This window comes from Chroicocephalus ridibundus, chromosome 3, assembly GCF_963924245.1.
Source record: "Chroicocephalus ridibundus chromosome 3, bChrRid1.1, whole genome shotgun sequence".
Taxonomy (NCBI): Eukaryota; Metazoa; Chordata; class Aves; order Charadriiformes; family Laridae; genus Chroicocephalus; species Chroicocephalus ridibundus.
Genome location: NC_086286.1, coordinates 49,294,353 through 49,315,830, shown reverse-complemented (window position 1 = coordinate 49,315,830; position 21,478 = coordinate 49,294,353). Strand labels below are relative to the sequence as shown.

The following is a 21,478-nucleotide window of genomic DNA, read 5'->3' as shown; positions in this document are numbered from 1 at the left end:
CAGAAAACATGGGAAAAATCACATGCAAACCTATTCATAGAATCATAGAATCATCAACTCATAGAATCATTTAGGTTGGAAAAGACCTTTAAGATCATCAAGTCCAACCATCAACCTAACACTACCAAGTCCACCACTAAATCGTGTGCCTAAGTGCCACGTCCACCCACCTTTTAAATACCTCCAGAAACGGCGATTCCACCACTTCCCTGGGCAGCCTGTTCCCAGTGCTTGACAACCGTTTCGGTGCAGAAATTTTTCCTAATATCCATCCTAAACCTCCCCGGCGTAACTTGAGGCTGTTTCCTCTTGTCCTACCACTTGTCACTTGGGAGAAGAGACCAACCTCCACCTCGCTACAACCTCCTTTCAGGTAGTTGTAGAGAGCGATAAGGTCTCCCCTCAGCCTCCTTTTCTCCAGGCTGAACAACCCCAGTTCCCTCAGCTGCTCCTCATAAAACTTGTACTCTAGACGCTTCACCAGCTTAATCGCTCTTCTTTGGACATGCTCCAGCACCTCAATGTCTGACTTTTGGTGAGGGGCACAAAACTGAACACAGTATTTGAAGTGCGGCCTCACCAGTGCTGAGTACAGGGGGATGATCACTTCCCTAGTCTTGCTGGCCACACTATTCCTCATACAAGCCAGGATGATGTTGACCTTCTTGGCCACCTGGGCACACTGCTGGCTCATATTCAGCTGGCTGTTGACCAACACGCTCTGGTGCTTTTCCGCCGAGCAGCTCTCCAGCCACTCTTTCCCAAGCCTGTAGTGTTGCATGGGGTTGTTGTGACCCAAGTGTGGGACCTGGCACTTGGCCTTGATGAACCTCATACCATTGGCCTTGGCCCATTGATCCAGCCTCCAGATCCCTCTGTAGAGCCTTCCTATCCTCAAGCAGATCAACACTCCCACCCAACTTGGTGTTGTCCGTAAACTTCCTGAGGGTGCACTCGATCCCCTCGTCCAGATCATTTATAAAGATATTGAACAGAAAAGGCCCCAGTACTGAGCCCTGGGGCTGATAAGATATTAGTTATCAATGTTTCATTAAAACAGTTTAAAGAAAGTTACTTTGCACAGCCTTTCCCAACCAGAGGCAGTAAAAATAAACAAAATCAGGCCCATGGCAGCTTGCCACAGTTCTCACAGAATGGGGGGAAAATTGGTTTACTAATGCATAGAAACCTGCCTGACCCATTGCCAGAGCTGTCCCCCTTCTTCCCTACTTATTTACTCTGGAAAAAGTCACCCAGTACTTTGTGTGTAACTGAAGTCAGAACAGACCCCAAAGACCTGGCAGGAGACAGAGACACATTTCAGACCCCAGCGTAGTAACTCTGCCACTGGTTAGTACACATCCCCTGGTTAAGAGGGAAAAAGCCTGAAAAGTGGGTAACTAATATTAAGAGCCTACCCACAGTTTTTGAAAATTGTTCGTATTTTCCAGGGCTTATGTTGACTTTGAAGAGATAGCAGTGGGTTCCCGAAAGCCCTGTGCACAGGAGCACAGCCCAGCAATGGTGGGGCTGAGGGTTGGGTTTGCTGGTTGTGACGTTTCACTGGTATAGCTCTACTGAAAGAGTATTTCCAATCTGTGCTGCAAGATGAGCCAGCATAAACTGGCCTCAGCTCAGACATCTCTGTTTCTATCGCAAGATGAAGACAAGCCCTTAGAGAGGAGCACGAGAGCTGTTACGTGGATCCTGCTAAAATTCAGACAGCCAGCTATCCGGGGATTTCCCGAGTTAGCAATCGCACCTGGGCTATCATGTTCTGCCACCTCCAATGGCCATGCCCTCTGTGATTTCATTTAGTCTCTTTTTGTACCAGCAAAGACTTTCGGTCTCTGTAGCATCCTATGGCAGTGCCTCCTGCAGCTTATATATGTGAAAGGGCCCTTCCTTTCATTTATGTTTGCTGCCTGATAGTTTTACTGCGAACACGCTGATTCTGGCATCGTTACAAAACAGTGACTCAGGACTTTCTGTTCGCCTTCATCGTTTTGTGTTTATACTCCCCATACCAGTGGTTGCTCTTCCAAACTGAAATGCCTTGGTCTCTGTAGGCACTTGGCCACTCTACAAAGTTTTTCCTAGATGTCTCACAAATGGTGGTCCTTCCACCATCACGACTGCCTGCCACACCTGGGGCAGCCACTGCAGCAGCTGATGAAGCGATATTCCCTGTCTTCCTTTTGTTGGATCCTCCCACGCGGGCATCCTTTTTTTCCTTTCCTTCCTGTCTTTTTCCCAGTGCCTGTTTGCGCACTCCGTTGGGTGCCTTGTCCAGACCCCACACTGTTTTTCCTTACCACAGCAGAAGAGAGAGGGAACATTAAGAATGTTGATAGGGTGTAGAGGTTTACTACTACCAACATCAACCTGCAGGCTGTATAAACAAACTGTTTGTGGCGTACCTCACTCGAGGTACTTTTAGTCTTAAAAAAAGAAACCCTGAAATTTAGTAATGAATGATATATGACCATGTACATGCTATTGTGTCTGAGTTAGCCATATATTAATTCATAATCTATGTAGGTCAGACACTGCAACTCAGCTTAGGAAGGGCCCACGTGAAGGTCTGTGATCTGAGGCTGTGACCAGAATAATTTATTATCCCTCCTTCACGACTCCCACCGTAACCTTGCAGAAGACAAGAACGTCGTCACAGGAGTGCATCTGGCCCCTTTGAGTTCAGATCTCAGAGCAAAATTTGGGAAGGCTGGAAAGCAAACCGAACAAAACAGAATAAAATATTTACTATTGTCTCCGCAAAAAGTGCTGAATTTTATACAGCCTTTCCCAGAATGATCTGGATCAATGAAAACACTTTTTGACAATATGGAGACGTGATGTTCTTCAGCAAAAGAATAGCCGCCTGGCTGATCAATCGAAATTCTCGCTTGGACAGAATCATTTTCCCTTTCAAGACTGAATTACTCACTGCCAGCTGTAGCGTTAGTGCTCCTCTGCCAGGGTTAAAATTTCCGAAGCCTGTTTGATGGTATTTACATGAAATAGCACTAGCAGCACCACCACTGGGAAATTTTCACGGGGCAGGGGAGCACTTCCATGTTAGCACTTCTCAACGGAGACCTCAATCGGGCGAAAGAGATGAGAAGCAGGACTGCGAGGGAACCCGTGACCACAGCACCAGTGTTTTTCCACCCCTCTTCGCTCCCTCTCAGCAGCGACCATGAATAACAAGCAGGAAAAACACAGGCAGGTTTTGAAGAGAAATGAGGGCAGTGGGGGGAGGAGGGAGGGCTCCTCTTATGCAAGAGCGGGTATAAAAAGGGGAGCTGAGTGCCCCTCCAAAATCGGGAAGAGCGGGGCAAAAGGAGAGCGTGAACCTCTTCACTGAAGAGCAGGTTTGAGAGGTCTGTGTTTCTTTGTACCTTTACTGCAGCTGTTGCAGGGCGAGATTCATTAGGAAACGTGCGTGGGCCCTGGGCTTGCTTTACACAGGGGATGCCTTTAGGAACAGCCTTGCTTTGACCTTCTTCGGTTCCTAGTTGCTGGAAAGCTTTTTGCCCAAGTTTGGCCTGACGCAGGTTTTCTGGCACAGCTTTCTTTGGGGCACCAAATCCTCGGACACTGGAGCTGAAGGGCAGGATAGTCTCTCTTCTTTCTGAAGCCAAAGCTCTGTCTTTAAGTACATGCTTGTACCTAAAACCACAGCAACCCAACAAAAAAAAAAGCCCGACAAAAGGGTCCACATATAGTAATTGGAATAATCATTGTGCACTCTTGCTTAAAAAAGGCTCAGTAGTAAAGCAAAAACTAACTGTAATTAAGTCTGACTAGGATAAAATACGTTCCAGGTGTAGCAGTCTATGTTCTTCATAGTCTGAAAGCTGCTCCTTTTGTAGAAACTGTGGAAAGATAAAAGACAAAGATCTAAGAAGTGCGATAGTGCATGATGCATCTTAATAGGGGAATATTAATTGAGTGAGCCTAAGTGACTGGCAAATTAGGGAGGTTTTGTGTCCGAGCTTTGTAGTAGAGTATGAAAATAAGCTGAAATCAAAGGTTCTCCCTCATTACCGAGGCCAGACAAATTCCCAGTGGTCTGAAGCAGGACTAGCACTGTGTTGAAAGCGGGTCATTGAACACTTTCTGGTGAAACTTTTTTTCTGGAGAAACCTGGGTATTTTAATTAATTGACTTTATTGATTGAGTTGGGAGGAAAAAAAAAAAAAAAGACAGGCTCCTGTGCTCCCCAAAGATACTGACAAGTTTTTGTCAACAGAAAAAAAAAAGAACTGAGTGCATGAACGCTAAAAAAGCCCTAAAGGTTGACCTGGCAGAAACCCCTGAGAAATTTCAACTGAACACTGAACTTCTCTTATGTGACAGAGCCACCAGAGCAGCACACCGGAGTTAGCGTTCAGCTGCCTTCTGCTCCCCCCATTTTGCAGGGCAGCATCCCCTGCGGCCAGGGATGCCCGCCTCGGGGCTGGTGCCGAGAGCTAAAGGAGACCACCAGGAGCTGCAGCATGACTTTGTCATGGACCACGGAGGAGCTGGATGCAGGAGATACCCAAACAACAACACTCTCGGGTGCTAGAGCAGCGTTTCTAAATCATGCATATAGGCACAATGATGTAAGGAAAAAAAAATACGGTGTCTTTGGGTTATGTGATTTCCCCTTCCAGTGTTTATTGCCCACAGTAAACACATAAGGTTTATAACAGCTAAGGTAATCAGATTGTTTAAATGAAAAGCAGGGCTGCAGAGACAGAAATTTCCCCTCCCTTCGGCATTAGACACCCGGCACACAGCGCTCGGGCCGGCAGGATGCGGCTGTCCCTACCTCCATCTTCAACTCCAGCAGCTCCGGCTGCCCAGGTGCGCTGAAAACATCCCGTTCTCTCTGCTCTCTCCTTGAAGCCAACATGTAACTGGGCACCGCAGTACAAACCATGCCTGACTGGCCCTCTAAAATCAGGACATGGACGTTAAAATCAGCCCTACTCCCATTATAGCCATGGGATTTTAATTACTAACTGTCACAGGGGCACTGAGCAAGGCCCAGTCTAACCCAAGTGCACCATCCCCAGTTTGATTCATTGTTTATTTGCTTAAAGAGAAAGAAGGGGCATGCCAAACTGGAGGATCATTTCAGTAGTAGTAGAAAAGTAGCAAAAAGGTGTCCAAATCCGCCCCCTTTGCCAAATAGTTCTTGGAAAGCTAAGACTGGGAGGTATGACATCTCAGTGATCTGTCTCTGGCAACCTAATCCATCTCACTTTCACCCTCTCCTTTTCAACACATTTTGTTTTAAAGAGGAAAAAGAACAAACTTTTGATCTTCTGGTTAGGTCAAGAGGGGAAAAAAAAAGGGTAAAAAATGAGAGTTTAATCATTTTACTCTGCAGTAGCATACACGTCCCACTCACTGATGGGTACCCAAACTGCAAGGCAGAGATTAAAGGCAATTTATCCAAGAAGAAACAAAGTCTGGTCTGACTGTACAACAAATACAGGAACAAAGAAATCTGCATTTCTTTGAGTCTGGCACAAAATGAGCCGAGTTATTTTCAGCTCCTATAATCGGTTCTTCTGCGTAGTAAAACGCCCGTGTCTGTCTTGGTAAATGTGTAACTGCAGGCTATGCAGATGTGCGGGGCCTGGGTAAAGGTTGTGTATCCGTCCCTAGAACTTTCTCTGCAGCCGGTGTTAAGCCGTGCTCAGGTTTCATCGAGTCCTGTCCGGCCTGAGCTAACCGGACAGGGTTAGCTGTCAGGTTTCAGCGCCCCCCCGCTCCCCGCCGACCTGTGATGTAAAGTAGCTTTGCGCAATGCCACTGCAGATATGTAGAAAGGGCCCTCCCGTGGAAAGGGCATAAATCCACCAGCAATCACGACGTACCGCTCCAGGGGGACGAGGTGTCGGAGGAGCCTGCCCAAGGTGGGGGGACAGCACCAGAGGGGCGGCACACACCAGGACGGAGGCGAGTAAGCACACTTCCTGGATTTGCTTTGAATGCCAGTTTCTCAACTCAGGTTTTCACGCTCTTCTGAAAGGCTCTGGACTGACTTCTTTAGGGAAATAAACCGCCCTTGCTTTCCGCAGATCGAGCTTAGCGTAAGTGCTGTCAGAGAGAACTGCTCCTCTTGCTTCTGCTCATGAGAAAAGAGCTGACGTGATGGCTCTGGAAGCCATAGAGAAGTAACCACCGGCCACCAGCGGTGCCTAACGGCACAGCCTGACCAGGTGGCAGAGAGTCATCCTCCCTGCTGCTACAGGAAGGATTAAGAAATGCTACAAAAGAATTGTATGTTGAAAAGAACAGGATGGGAAGGGTAGTGCGTCTAATTCGTGGCTTTTTGGTATGGTTTTTCTGAGCCGTCGCTTTGTGGAAGACGCAGAGTAGACTGGAAATGCAGTAGCACAGTAGCTGGGCTAACTGTGAAGATGAAGTCGGGAAGACACCTCCCAAGATAATTTTTTAACTGCTCATAAGGAATGAAGACGACCTGCAGTGCTGCGTGTCACTTGCTGCCAGTGGGGCTGGGGAGGCGAAGACGTGTCAGGGAGCAGAGGGGACAGCAGCACCGACTGCCACTGCCTACACTCTAATTTAGAGGATGGGGTGGGAGTTACTGGGGAAGAGCAATCCTTGGATCAAGGCACAGGGCTGTAAGTCCTCCCCTGCATGGGAACAAATAGTTTTAGGCCCGGACCACGGGCACCTGCTAGGAGATGCTCAGACTTCCCAGGGGGCCATCACAACAGCAGGAACTCCATTTGCAAACCAAGCTGTTAGATAGGAGCCTACAGCCTGGGAATGTAGATGGGCACCTTAACGGGCATATGTAATCAGCAAGGTACGTCTAATTACCAAGCATCTGCGCACCTCAGTTGTTGTATTTGCAGCAGTTTGTTGTATTTGTGATACTGCAAACTGGATTATTATTAGGCTTGAAACACTTGGGGATCCCTCAGTGAAGTGAATATGGTTATACATTGTAAATCAGACTGGGAAGGTGGCAGGTCTTGAATTTAAACCCAGACACTTGTACCCTGTGTAAATTAAAGTGTTGCTGACACAGACATCGCACCGCGTCCTCTTCAAAAGGCTCAGGCTACCAGACTGATAACAGCTGACAGGCCCAGCGCGACTCAAAAAATCCTGGAGAAAAGACAGAGAGCAGAGCTTGGTTACTGGCAGGACTGTTAGCATTTTGCCCATTCAGTGAGCTCTGCAGAGCTTAGAAGTGCAACAGTGCAACAGAGGGTGAACAGAGCCACAATAAACAAGAAATGACTAGTAGAACAAAAATACAGCTCTGAATAACAGGGTTTTGGCCAATGATAAGTGTTATAGATGCATAATTTCCAATGCATTTGGATTTCAAATACACAAAGTCAGTGTCATATACTAGAAATCCAGGGAAGGTACAGCAGAGCTTATTAGGTATCAAAAAATTGGCTATAGGAAATTATAAAAATGCAAAATTTGTCAGTGTGTTCGCACACACGTGTGTGTGTATGTATGTGTGTTTATATGTGCCTGTGACTGTCTCATTCCCAGTATTCACCAGATCCTTTGTACCAGAACACCAGTGACATCCAACTCCAGTAAAATTCTCTACTTCTCGTCAAGAAAAACAAGAGCAGCAGGTGGTCTTTTACCGCAGGAGAAGACTGCCAGCATAGTAGAGTAAAACTCAGCTTACTCCTTCTAACTCTGTATTCAGATAAAGAAGGTGCTATGAAAATGGTTTCAGCATTAGCACATTTGTATAAGGAAGCCTTGAGCGTGTTTGCCTAGAAGCTAGAATGAATGTTTGCGCTGGGCTATGAAAACACAAAACGCTCTGCTAGTGCCAAGTATTATGCTGACTAGACACACAAAGCGGGATCGTGCAGTGCTCGGACCTGAAGAGACCTGGTTTCCAAACCCACTTCCCGCATAACAGCAGGCAAATCACTTACCCCGTGCACATGTCAGCAAGATTTAGTGCAGCAGTTTGCAGAGGCATCTCCGACCAGCTCCCGGGAACAATATATTGCGTGATTATAACGTTTTGCCAGAACTAGCACACGCTAGTTTGCAAGCCTGACTAGACAGTTTGCACAACCACATCGCTTCCCGTGCTAAGGCGTTAGGGTACTGCAGCGGGTAATGGAGTCAAATCTGTGCTTAGAATTTCCCCACCTGCTGCCATTGAAACTGGTGGCCGTCTCACCCTGAGCTTTTCAGGGGGCAGAGGCAGACCAGCCAGCACCACATACCGGAATTCCTGCCTTTGTAACTCCAACACAGCACTAGCACCTCACTCTGCGAGTGAGAGAACTGGTGTTTACAGCAGGTTGATCAGTCTTATTTCCTCCCCACTTTTTCTTTCAGCAGACACCGTGGAAACAATTTTTCAACATGAACCTGGTAGCAGATCTTCTCTGTTTGTTGGCGTGCCTCACTGCAGTGACTTCTGACCGGGTCTATGTCCACCCTTTCAATTTGTTTTCTTTCAACAAGAGCACCTGTGAGGAGCTGGAAAGCCTGGTCCAGGAGGGAAAGAAAACTTTTGTCCCTGTCTCCATTGAGTCCCAAACCACACCTGCCTATGAAGATGACCTGAAGGACAGGGACAAGCTGGAAGCCCCGAGCCTGAGTGGCCGGGGGAGGCAGAAGCTGAGCTACTTGAAGGACTTTGTGTATGTCCTGGGTGTGCGGTTTTACAGCGAGCTGCGGGAAGCGCGACGGGGCCAAAACGTGCTCCTTTCCCCAACAAGTCTTTATGGCTCCCTGGTGTCTTTCTACCTGGGCGCCTCAAACCAGACAGCAGTCGATTTGCAGGGGTTGCTGGGATTTGTTCCCCCCTCCGGAGACCCTGACTGCACCTCCAGGGTGGACGGACACAAAGTTCTCTCCAGCCTGAGGATGATCGAGAGCCTCATCAAGAGCAGGGACGAGGAGCTGCTCTTTTCCAAGACGCTCTGCCTCTTCTCTGCCCCCGGCGTACCTCTGTCCCAGCTGTTCGTGCAGGACTTGCTCCCCTCCGCCGATGCTCTCTACGCCCGAGCTGTTGACTTTACAAACCCAAGCGAGGCCGCAAAGCAAATAAACGCCTTCGTGGAGGCCAAAAGCGAGGGCCGAAGCAAGTGCTTACTGACAGACATCGATCCATCCGCCGACCTGCTGTTTGCAGTGGATGTCCGCTTAGCAGGTATGAGGGAGCACTGCTCATTTTGGGGACAGGCTGAGTGGAGGATGGGCAGTGGCCCTGCTCCCGGCGAGGAAGCAAGGTCATACCTGGCCAGTGGCGAAAGGGAAGGGCTCAGATGAAAGGCTGAACCGCTGCTCCACGTACAGTGCCCTGCTCCCCACCACTGTGCTGGGGGTCCTGCCTGCACTCTGCCACAAGCCAGAAAGGGCAACGGGGAGGAGGTGGAGGGAGATGGCCTCCAAGAAGTTTTCCTTGTCCAGGAAGCTGAGGATTAGGAAAGGTGTGGGAAGGGGAATAAGAGAGGATTACGCAGCATTTCTGACTGCAAAAGAACTAAAAGTCACGAGCGGCCTCCAGCAAAAACAATCAGGAAGTAGGTTTAAAGCAAGCCAGAAAAATACCTTTCCCCAGGACCTGTATTTCCACAGGGGAGGTGGGGGTAACAGGCCAGAGGTACGGTTTCAAGAAAGGCTAAAAAATATAATAGACGTGACCCCTCTAGTGGCTATTAAACACAGAAATCTGGAGGCAACTTCTAACTCAGGAAGCAACCAAACTAGCTACCAGTTATGGAAGCAGGGAGCATATACAAAACTAGAAGAATTAAGGCAATCCCTTATTTAGCTAGGGTCATTCCATGCTGCCGCCCCAGAAATCCCCCTGTACCACTGCTGCGCCTCCTCTTCTGACTGTAGCTGCTTTTCAACATCCTTGCTACAGAATACCAGAGACAGCATGCTTTAAGACAGCTTGCCTACCAGCGACTGTATTTCAGAAAACTTGCAGTGAGCGCTAAGTTTCTAAACGGGCCTCTGCTGATAAAGGTGGAGCTCTGGTCCTCTTGAAATGCTTTTGTGCCTTCATCTTCCCACCACCTGTAAACTGGATATCAGGTTTTCTTTTCCTTTCACGGATGCTGTCATTGACTGATACCAACTCCTCAAGGAGCTGTGAGCAGTTTTCTCTTTGGTGTAAGGTCTAGCATAGAGACAATACTGCAAAAATAATTCTCGTGTTGCGGACTTGGGCATGGCCACAAGAGCAGAGTTTTCCTTTAGCAGAACAATTTCTTCTTCTTCTATATTGGAAACTTGTAATTTTATTAGCTTAGGAAGACATGCTTGCGGGTCTGAGTCACTGGGCCACTCTACTACCTCCACTCTCTCAAAAGGGTGAACTTGAGATGATGTGGTCTCCACACATGGGATGGAGAAAATTGGCTCAGGAGCAAATGAACTAGATAAGCAACTCTCTTCTAATAAACATAGGAGATGACTTCAGCACTTGCTTTGCCATTTGGTTGCGGAGGGTCAATCATGACAGCCGATGCTGTCACCTTCCATGTCTGTCCCTATAGCTACAGAAAGGAAAAACTACATTTTTTTTGGTGTGAAACACATTATATATTCTCCTGAGATGCTATCAACAGCCACAGGATTGATAAAATGACAGAAATCCATACAAAACAACAACTAAATGTTCGAGTGGTCTCAACTGTTGTTTGCGTGCACACAGTTGTTTTCACATTTATAGACTTGCTGCCGAGCAGGGACTGCCATTTAGAATCCAGTGCAGAACATCAGCTGCAAATTCTACTGAGAGACTTCTTTTTTTTTTCTGAAGTTGCAAAATAATTACAAACTAGTGAATGAAAATAGCACCGTGGGACTGCACAATCTCAAGTACCCTGACCTTCTCCTATTTAAACTCACTTTTGTACAGAGACCCCTCAACAACTTCAGTTTTAACTAGAAATTTGGTAGGATGTTTTTTGCTGGGTTTTTTTTTGTTTTTTTTGTTTTTTGTTTTTTTTTTGGTTTGGTTTTTTTTTTTTTTTTTTTTTTTTTTAAAGTAAAAAGTCATAGCTTTCCACAGAAAGTCACCCTCTCGTTAAACTTGTCAGGCTGGCTTAAAGCCTGTATTACAGAACATGGAGATCATCATCACCTGAAGCAAAGAGGCCCAGCCGTTCTTTCTTGTAGTCCCAAGTCAGCCCTGCAGAGCGCTCTTTTACTCGCCCAGGCTCCATCTTCGCTCCGTGATTGACAGCCTGTTTCACATCAGTTATCTTCCCTACATTGTAGACACAGGTTTCTTCCCTGCTCTGCTGTAGTTGCCGAAAGGTTGCCCAATCCCACAGCTTCTGTGTCCTGATACGAGAGATCTCACTGTAAGAAACCAATTCTTCCAACCTGTCAGCTGTCGCCTTCTATAGAAGGGAGTTCATCTGCAGTTTTCTTCATTTTACATTCCAGGTCTCCGAGGCAAAAAGCTGGGTTTCTTAAATACATTGTAAATGCATCTCTCCCATGTCCAAAAAAACCGCTGTAAGAAACAGATAGCCATATTAAGACTACTAATATCTTTTAGAGTGCTTTCAGGGGAATGCACACTTAGTGACACATTTGAGGGCACAAATGTCCGGACCCTCAACCAGCAGAAGGCCACAGGGAGCCGATTTGTTGTGGTTCCAGACTGGCACAATATTAATGGACTCAGTCCCAAAGTCAATAGCAGAGCTTTGAAATTTTGCAATATCTTTCCCAAGACTGTTTAAAAACAATTACTATCCCATGTTGACACATCTAGCTATCTGAATGCTCAACTATTTTTTTTTCCTTTTATTTAACCGTTACAGCCTTGACTTTTGCTATGCTGTGAGAAAAATTTCTGCAGGTTATACAGATCACATGAAAGCGACTCCTTTCTCCTTGCTCTTGTAAAATAAGAAAAAAAGAGGACCAACGCTACTTCCTTATTCTTTGTTTTTCTTACGCCTTTCACATCTCCTACCTGCTGCTTCTTTTTGGTGAAGTTATAGCAAGTGAAAGTGGCTACATGCTCTTTTTATGCAAGGTCATTTGAGCAGCAGGCGTCCCTATGCAAAATCACTTACTACATATTAAATATGTTATTAAATATGTTGTCTGGATTTATTGGAGGATTGACTAGTTAACAGTACAGCTAGACCAGCTCCTATTTTATACCAGTATTAATTACTTCAACGCAAGGAGGTACCACAATGTACGCATCTGTTATTCCCTAATTCCACCAAATAGCAATTTTGAGATTTCTGATCTTTGCCCTTCTCGCTGATGGCTGTAGTTTCTTTAATGCCAACAGGATTATCTGCCTAACTGGGCAGCAGGACTGATCTCTGTGGCAGTGAGCAGATAGGATGTTGAAAGGCAAAGCTGCACAGAAGCAGCGGGAGGCGAGAGCAAGGCTTCCCAAACTTGTGAACTGGGTAAGACATTTATATTAAGGTTGAGCAAGTGTTCAGGCATGTTCCTTTTTAACCCCCTTGGCTCAATCAACACTTCAGTGTCATGCTCGCTACCTTCCCCATTGCTTTGGGTCCTAAGGTGGCCGAGGGTGAGCCCTCAGCCCCAGCTTGCGCTGCCTTCCCTCTCCTGAGCCCACCTGGCTGCCTGAGAGCCCTCCTGCGCCAAGGGCTGGTCCTGATGGATGTGCTCCCAGATGTGCCATCACAGCTGCTCAGGGGATGGAGAGGAAATCCAAGCAGACCCTCCACACAAGCCTAAAAGCCAACTGGGAGCCACATGGCAGCCTGTGAGGAAGCAGGCAACCAAGCCAGCAGAAACGCTGTGCCCAGGAAAGGCCACAAAGCCAGCAGACACGTGGCAGCTTTGGCCACAGCCCTGGTGGTCGTGGTCCCTGTGCTGTGAGCCTGCGTCAGCCTCTGCCTGATGCTGCCAGAAGGCATATTAAAGGCAGGATACATATGGTTACAGCAGCTAAACGCAATTTTATACACGCAGCCCTTGTCTATTGCACAGCGTGGTGCTTTTAAACAAACATACGTACCAGCTAAGGGGCAGAGGGGAGGAGTGAAGAAAGAGAAGAATCAATTTCTTCTTTCTCAATCTGTTTTTCAGTGAACCTTAAGCAAGCCTCCCGGCTCAAAGAGCCTCAGGAGTTCCATGTGGATTCAAGCACGAAGGTCTTGGTCCCCATGTTGTCAGTCACGGGGACGTTCAAGTACAAAACCGATGCCAGCGGGACTTTTTCTGTGGTGGAAGTCCCCATCAGCAAGACGGCGCTGCTGGTGCTGCTGCAGCCCATCAACAGCAGCGACCTGGAGCATGTGGAGTCCCAGCTGCCGTTGCAGTCCTCGGCCTGGCTTCAGCAGCTGTCTCCAAGGTAGGGACGACGAGACGGGGTGCACTGCACAGGCACCGGGTCGGATCCTGCCAGGGAGGGTTTAACACCAAGCACAGAGAGGAACACCCACAAACCCAGGGAACCTCACTCCGAGGGAGCTCAACTTCAGCGGGATCGGCTTTGTATCTGGGGGTATCCCAAGGAAACAAGCAAAGTGCCTTTCCATAGCTGACAACACAGGACCCATGAACTGGGATGATCTGGGGTTTAACAGCACACCCGGGGCAGATTTAGGGTGACTTCCCACATGGAAACAGTAACATGATGCCCGTGGGCCCTTGGTAGCTGTCTGTGCCCACATTCTGAGCACTTCTTGAGGCTGTTTTCACACGCCCGTTTCCCCAGGACTGCCCAAACACCATGCTTTCACAGGTGAGAGCCTGCACGCACTCATCCCTCTCTCTCTCTCTCTCTCTTTTCCACAGAGAAATTAAATTGACGCTGCCGGAGTTAAGAATAGAAGGCAGCTCCGATCTACAGGAGCTTCTTGCAGATATGGAACTGCCAGCACTGCTGGGGAAGGGGGCAGATCTCAGTAAAATAAGCGACACCAATCTAACAGTTGGAAAGGTACAGTACACATCACTGGCATTAAAAAAAAAAAAAAAAATGCCTCCTGCTCAGTTTCATCCTCTTTAACTGTATAAATTTACATAGAGCAAGCCAGTCAGAGCTATGTGGGACACATGCTAGTAGGAGACTTTCCAGATGACTGAAAGATAGTGAATACTTTTTAGATTAACCCATCAGTTTGCTTTAAACTATTCACTGCAGCAAACATAACGTGCAACACAGGTGAAATTTAAGGCCTGAGCATGCTGGGTACTCCGAGTACAAATTAAGACTGCATTCGTTACCACCTCCAGCTCAAACACCTCCAGGCACCACAGCTGGAGCAAGTAGTAGAGGCCGCAGCTACTGGGCTGTCGGGGATAATCCGCCATCATTCTGGGACTACTCCCAGAAATGACAAATGCAGAGGTGCACGCAGCACGTCAAGACAGGCACCAGCATCCAATTCGCCAGGGGAAGAAGCAAAAGCTTGAAAGAGAGGGCTGTCTTTCATAAAAAGAAGGCAAACTATGTTCCAGAAGTATAATTCCAGTGCCTTTACTTTAATTTTATATTTGGAAGGTATCCTACCTTGGAAGTTCTGTCAGGGGCTGCCAGGGTACCAGGATTTCATACAGCCCAAGCATCCAAGCAGTTGTAGAGCTTTTTCACAGGTTATGGAACAAGTACTCCAAGGTCTTTTTAAACATCCATGGAGGCTGTCCTGTGCTGCTTACAGCTGATCTAAGTTACTGATTACTTCATGTGCATTTAAACCCTCATTCATCTCTCCACTCTAATGCTCTGATGACTCTGGATTTACTCGTATGTTTTGCCTTACAGGTAATAAATAAAGCCTTTTTCAAACTGACCGGTGATGGAACAGATCAGCCGGAAGACCCCGCAGCACAGAAGGAAGATTTGGTGTTCCTGGAAGTAACACTGAACAAGCCGTTCCTCTTCGCTGTCTTTGAAGAGAAGTCAAGGGCAATGCTTTTCCTTGGCAGAGTTACAAACCCACTGCAGGGGGTTTAAACGCGGCCACGGGGGATGGGCAGGGAGGGGACTGACGCACATTTCCCATCACCTTTTTCTTACTCATCAGCTGTTTTTATGATCTTGTTGAGCGCTCTACTTAGCTTTGAGATGAAGCAGGTAGTGTTTGAAATACAGCTTTTTGAAAGCTAAAACATCGCAATATTTCATCCCACTTCATCTGTTTCACGTGAGATGACTCAAACTCTTCCTCCAGCTTCTCTTCTTTCTTTATTCCTACTTTGTCTCTCCCCTTCTGCCCCCAGCTCCCTTTTTTGATGCAGTGAGGACAAAGTAGTAGCCAGCAGGGCATTGACTTAAAAAAAAAAAAAAATAGTTTTACAAGCACAAGCAGCATATATTATGGAAAAGAATAGAAAAAGACCTCTTCATTCCTTAAGAGGTCACTTTAATTTTTTTAGTTTGGTCAGTTTTGTAAGAGAGACCCCCTTTTATGTTACAGTGGAAGTTTTACAGTTATCCACAGAGATTTCTAGCTTCATCAGCAACATTTTCCTTTAAAATGCTGCCAGCAGCACGGGCAGGCTTCGTTTGTCCCACTGAGACAAGATTTTTTGCCTTGGAAGCAAAAACACATTTAGAGGAAGTTTCTGCTTTCTGCAGCCCAGATGGATACATTCATTTCTTAACTCTATGGAAAAGCTAAAAATAGAGTTTGGTAGCATTAATGGATGCGATGGATAAATTCTCATCGCCTGACAGAATTATCTCCAACTTTTTGGGGGGGGGGGGGGGGGCGGGAAGGCCTGCTATTCCAATACAATTCTATTCCTTGGATTACTTTCCAACCCTAGAGGCATTTATTACAGCCTTATAGTGACAAAGAACAGTACTGTTAGAGCAGCACAGATCTGTAAACTTTAACATATCCAAACCATCTCTTCTTAAACAATAGCATTAATGGCAGTAATCTGTATTAGTATAAAAGATGGATGGGCTGGTACACGTGAATCAAAACGTTTCAGTGGTCCAATCCAACTCTTAACAGAGTCATAAAGGTTTGAAACATTAAACTGGAAAAACAGATTATTAGACGACTCTTGAATTGGGAAGTGAGGAATCGGGAATGAAGTCTTGGTACTAAGGAAAGCCTCTCAGTGGAACAAGGATATTCCATCTGTCATCTCTAGATTTGTCTTTAGCACCGATGGCGTTTAGAAAATAACTGCAAACCTCATTGGTACATGATGCCAGATGTATCCTACAGAGCATGGTAGCTCCTTGTCATCCACAATGGCCCAAATGTTCATCCAATGCAAACCCATTAATACCAGTGGCTTGCTGTCGCTCATGGAGATACACGATGGATCCTTCTAGCTTAACGGAAAAGACTAATAAGTAACACAACTCACTCTTGAGAATACTAAGGTTTCAAGTGCTATGATATAGCATCCATGTATTTATCCGATTATACTGTATGTATTCCAGATGCTCTAACATCTAAATATAGTATGTTTATCATATATACAGAAGCAATTAACTACAAATACGCAGAGACGGAAAGATGCAAATAAACCCACTTCCAAGTTGCTTTGCCACAGTTCAGCTGGTTTTATGTCCATAACTACATCCCTTGTTCTGGCTTCTGAAATTTGCTCCAAGTCAGGTTTATGCTTTTTAAGACAGTAAATTGCAAATTATCATGCAATACAGCCAATGATACAGCTGTAAGCACGAAAGAAGCAGCTTCCAAGTGTTCATACTAATTTAAAAGTTATCCTGTTTCCTCATTAAAGTCAAAAGGTAGCATCAGCCGCAAACAAAATTTCAGACCACAAAATGCTCCATTTCCGTGATGAAGATGGAGGATAACGAAGGGGAGCCCCTGGCCACCCTGCCAGTAAGTTCTGGGACAAAATGCCATTATTCACGGGTGGGGGCTGCCTGCTGCTGGAAGGCTCACTACCCTGTACAGCGATTACAGGCAGAAAAACAAAGAAACAAACCCTACCACCCACAAACCAAACACTTTTCAGAAAAGAAACTTTGTGGTGGAGAGCACCTCTCCACCGACACCCTGGAGAAGAAAAGGAAGGAAGAAAGGGCCAAGATATGGAACTAAAAGTATACTGGCCAGAGCAAGGAACTGGGAAGAGAGAGGTGCTGGAGCAAGTGCTACAGTACCAAAAAGATAAGTTAATTGCACATGTACCATTCTCTTACATATTTAAATGGTAAAAAACAAAACAAAAAACCCACCCCAACCCCCCCAACTAAATTTCTCCGCTTCCCCAACAATACATACGCCTGAAACTTGTTTCTGACATCAATTTTACATCTAAAATTTTTATGGTATTTTCCTCACTCTCATCTAGTGGTCTCCTCCGGTTCCACCAAATTCCCCTGCCAGGCACCGAGTGATGCCCATTCCAAGCATCCTAAGCATCATTCACACCCTGAGCTCTCAGCTGCAGTCCACAGCTCAGCAGCACCAACGAAGCACCTCAAATCATGCTCTAACAGATGGGAGATTTGGAGAAAGAAAGCAAAGACAAGGACAGACTTTTTAAGCTTCATCAAAACAACCCAGTTTATCCCTGAGCATAGCTGACACTTATGCTGATAAGCTTAAAAAAAAATAATTAAAAAATCTAGGCAGTTTGCTTCCTCATCCCTCTAGTTCAAGCATGAAAATACAACTGCTGATGGAAAAAGCGGAGTAAATATTCCTCAATATTGAGTAGTCCAGCCAAATACACATATTGCTAGTTATCTTGAGGTGACGAGGTTAAAACAGTCTGGTCCACTTCTGGTATACCCACAAACTTAAGAATCTAATTACCATTTTAGAGGAAAACATGCCACCACTCTTTCCCTCCCCAATGCTATTATACAAAACCTCTTCCAGCTAAATTCCTTCCAGCCTTGGAAAGGCATAGCAAGTTTTCTAGAAATCCTAGAAGAAGAAAAAGGCACAAAATCTGCATTACTGTCATGAAGTGAAGTGCACTTAAAAAAATAATATTCTGAGGAACAGAAGAAAGAGAATTAGCAGCAGAAGACATCACTATCAGAACACACTTACTCATATGGTAGATCCTCTCCTCCTGACTGATCCACAGTGTTTGAAAAGGCTAAAATTCATTTCACCAAAGACAAAGCCAATTCACACCTCTTGTTTCTTTCAACAGGGTTACCACAGAAGTTTTTAACTAATGTCGCATTCCCCTGAAAGAAAATTAAATGCTATTCAAGTGAACAAAAATCAAAGATGGGGAACTGACATAAAACCAGTGATCTAGACATTTACAGCAATCATACGACCATTCAATAATTCTGATTTGCTATACAATGTTATTTCCTGCCCTGAAATTAAAGCTGGTCTTCAATGGAAGAGAAGAGAATTCAGCCTGTATACTCAGCAAGCTGACGATGACAAGCAGGACGTGGTGTTACTGCAGGGAGGTGTGGGAAACCCCACGTGACAAAAGGGCAAGTAACCTTTTCATGCCCTTTTGGTTTGGTACATAGATAGCATCCTTCTCCCTGCTTTTAGAGGAAACAAACAAAGCTGGTCCATCTTCACTCACTAGTACGCACAGATCTCAGAATCTGCTACTTTTGTGACAGATATTACGGAAATTTAAGTTTATAGAGCTATACCTTCCAAAATAAGAAGTTGCACAATGCATTTACAATACTACAATCTCAGTCTTGTATTACAACTTACACATTCATTTTATAATAAGAAAATGTTGAAAACAACAGCAGCTAGTGGTAGCAAGACATCTGTACTCCTAACTCTTAAGAAAAGCAAATGCAGAGGTGCAGGGAGACCAAGTTTTCCAGGTTCATCAATTAGAAGCCTGTAAAAATATAATACAGACCACAGACTTCATGTTCATAACAGTAAGAGTTATGTTCATTCAGCAGTGTGTCCCTCAGCCCTTGGCTGGCTGAGGATCTCCCCGTCACTGAATGAGACAAACGGATCTGACATCCAGCAAGTTGGTTCACTTTGCTGTTTTTCTTCAGCAATAAATTTGGATGCTGTCTCAATTGTACGTGTTGCCATGAACAGAGAGATGCTAAGCAAATTAGAAGAGCCAAATGCTGCTCTTCATTACTCAGACTGAATCCAAGAACACCAACATAATTTTAAGACATAGCACTTACCCCCTACCTCCTTCATAAAATTTAGAAACGTCAGAATAATCACTTAGCCTAACTGCTTCAAAAGCGCAGTGATCACATAGTTGTGTCTTCTCAACTGAAACACAGTCAATTCTCTAACAGTGAGAAAAGACCCACCTCAGTGCTGTGAAAGGTTTGTTCACTACAACTTCAGTGCTACATAACAGCTATGTGCTACGAACTCCATGTCTCTAAGTACTTGGAAGACCGGCATCATCGCCGGCTCTCCCTCTAAGACCCAAACTCTCTAAATACTTTAGGAATAAATATGTATTTTTAATTAATAAACATGAACTAGAATTCTAGTGTTAAATTTTCACAGGGTAAAAAAAAAAACAAACACAAAAACAAACCACAAAACCTTCCTTCACTCACACAAGACATTCCCTCATTTGAAAGCCTCAAATTCACCTCCTCCTGTCCCCAGACTGCGTTACCTGTCCCTCACATATAAGAGAGACATGTCAATAGGCAAATCACTCTAGGCTCAAGAGAGCTCTTTGTTAATCCTTCTACCATTTAAAACCCTAATAACACTCTCAAATTTCCTGCTATGTAAAGATGCACTTTGTACTGAAGTAACTAGGTTTGAAGTTGCAAGAATTCTACGAGTACTCAGGCACAATCTTCCCCTGAATTCTAATAAACAATATAATACAAACCGGAAATATGCTAACTTTGAATAAATTCTAGCTTAGTGAATTAAGTTTTAGTCTGAAAGAAAACAGGTGGCATGAATGTAACAGCCAGTAAGTTAGATACTGATACTAGGAATTATTCTTGAAATTTAAAGTACTTTAAGAGCTTTTTTATGCAGCACTTCTCACCAACAAGGTCCGTGAAAAAAAACAAATCAATAAAATGAAAACATTCAAAACCCAAACAAACCATATCCCATGATGAGGGAAAGTAGGGAAGTGCAAAGCAGTAACAAGAAATAATGGATTCCTATTCCTGTGAGCACTTTCTTTATTCCAGAAGAGCTGGAATAAAGTCCCATCGGAAAGCTTTTGACGGCCGTCAATGAATACATTTGATTCAAAAACATATAGGATATCAAAAGTTAGGAAGACAATTTATTACATATTATTTTCATCATATAAGTTCATTCTTCTACATTTTAAGATGTACAACAAAAATAAAAAAAACATTTTCCACTTTTATTCTATAATAGAAATTTTAGAACTTTTGATTGCTTTCCATATAATGGAAAACGATGGTAAATTCTCAGTCTTTTGATGAAACAAGTCTATCTTGACAGAAGATGCACTGATTTGTTGCTTGAGATACATCAGGAAGCACTTCATTGCTACTTGTTTGGTAAAATAAAGAAGAGTTAAATTCTCTGTCTGTCTTTTAGGGACATTGTTTATCTTCAATCACATGCTTTCAAAAATATCTAGGATTGCTCTGCTGTAGCCTGATCCTTGGCAGTTAGAACCAGCTCTGTAAGGGCTGAAAAGCTTTTTATGCTGCTTGTTTCCAGTCCCATCTTTCGTATCTAAAAAGACACAGAAGAAACATCAATTTTCTTTAAAACATCAAAAGCTCATTAATTATTCTACCTAAAACATTTAGCAAAGCATACGTTTTGTCCTGCATCGACGTGCAGCACAAAACCACAACTGCATATAGTGCACACTACAAAAAAAAAAAAATAATCTGTATCCAACTTTGCTCGGTTAAGTCTTTCCAACTAATGGTTTGTCTTCCAGAAAAATATTTAACCATCTTCTAGGCAACTTGTAACTAAAGCCAGCTGGAAGTTTTCCAAAGAAACAGTCAGAAAGAGAAACTTGGCTGTAAGTTTATTTTTAATGCATTGATTTCAACTGAAATTTTTTCAAACCCCAAATGAGGTTTCTGGGCAAAACTTTAAAGATAAACATGAATACAATCCAAGAACAGCCAAGAGAATGATGATGAAAGCATTTCAATAGGCTGCAAGAGCCTATGGTTCTAGTCTCGAACTTCCAGAGGGATGAAAACAACTCTACAAATAGAGAGGTTGCTACGAGTCATTTCTTACCCAGGAAATCTATTGCTCTGTCAATTAGAAAAATATGGCCATGAGAAAACTAAGAGTGCACTGAAAAAGAAAAATCTGGATCTAAATAAAACCATAATGAAATGATTCTGAAAAGGTGTTTGCTGCTCAAATTCTTTGTCATGTTCACGTGTACCAAACCAGCTCCTAAATGATTATGAATAATCTATCCCAGTTCAACTTAAAAATCACATTGCAGTGATGTTACTGCACATAATAGGAATAAAGGAACAAAAGCGCAACCCCAGCCCAAAACTGCCAAATAATAGCTTTTGTTAGTAAGACTTCCATACTTCCACCCAAATCTTCTTCCTTTGTCATAA

The 21,478-nt window shown here is 44.6% G+C and overlaps 2 protein-coding genes across 10 annotated transcripts in view; one reads left to right on the top strand and one right to left on the bottom strand.

The window, feature by feature from the left end:
- The first annotated feature begins 3,280 nt into the window (after positions 1-3,280).
- Positions 3,281-15,707, top strand: AGT (angiotensinogen). Of its 7 annotated transcripts, none has more exons than XM_063329067.1 (5): positions 3,281-3,383; positions 8,362-9,181; positions 13,081-13,345; positions 13,792-13,936; positions 14,762-15,707. In XM_063329067.1, the coding sequence occupies exons 2-5, from the start codon at positions 8,389-8,391 to the stop codon at positions 14,951-14,953; spliced, it is 1,395 nt and encodes a 464-aa protein (XP_063185137.1). In that variant the 5' UTR covers positions 3,281-3,383; positions 8,362-8,388; the 3' UTR covers positions 14,954-15,707. The 7 variants fall into 7 exon arrangements, with proteins under 7 accessions (XP_063185137.1, XP_063185139.1, XP_063185142.1 ...); XM_063329069.1 differs by having other exon boundaries at positions 3,289-3,383; positions 8,365-9,181; XM_063329072.1 differs by lacking the exon at positions 3,281-3,383 and adding an exon at positions 5,699-5,958 and having other exon boundaries at positions 8,365-9,181.
- The window catches only part of COG2 (component of oligomeric golgi complex 2), a 37,467-nt gene continuing 31,694 nt past the window's right edge, over positions 15,706-21,478 (bottom strand). For 2 of the 3 annotated variants that reach the window (XM_063329063.1, XM_063329064.1), the window contains one exon: positions 15,706-20,609. In XM_063329063.1, coding sequence (XP_063185133.1) covers positions 20,508-20,609 — 102 coding nt within the window. In that variant the 3' untranslated portion in view covers positions 15,706-20,507. The remainder of the gene's footprint in view (positions 20,610-21,478) is intronic. The other variant, XR_010070303.1, reaches the window with a different exon arrangement.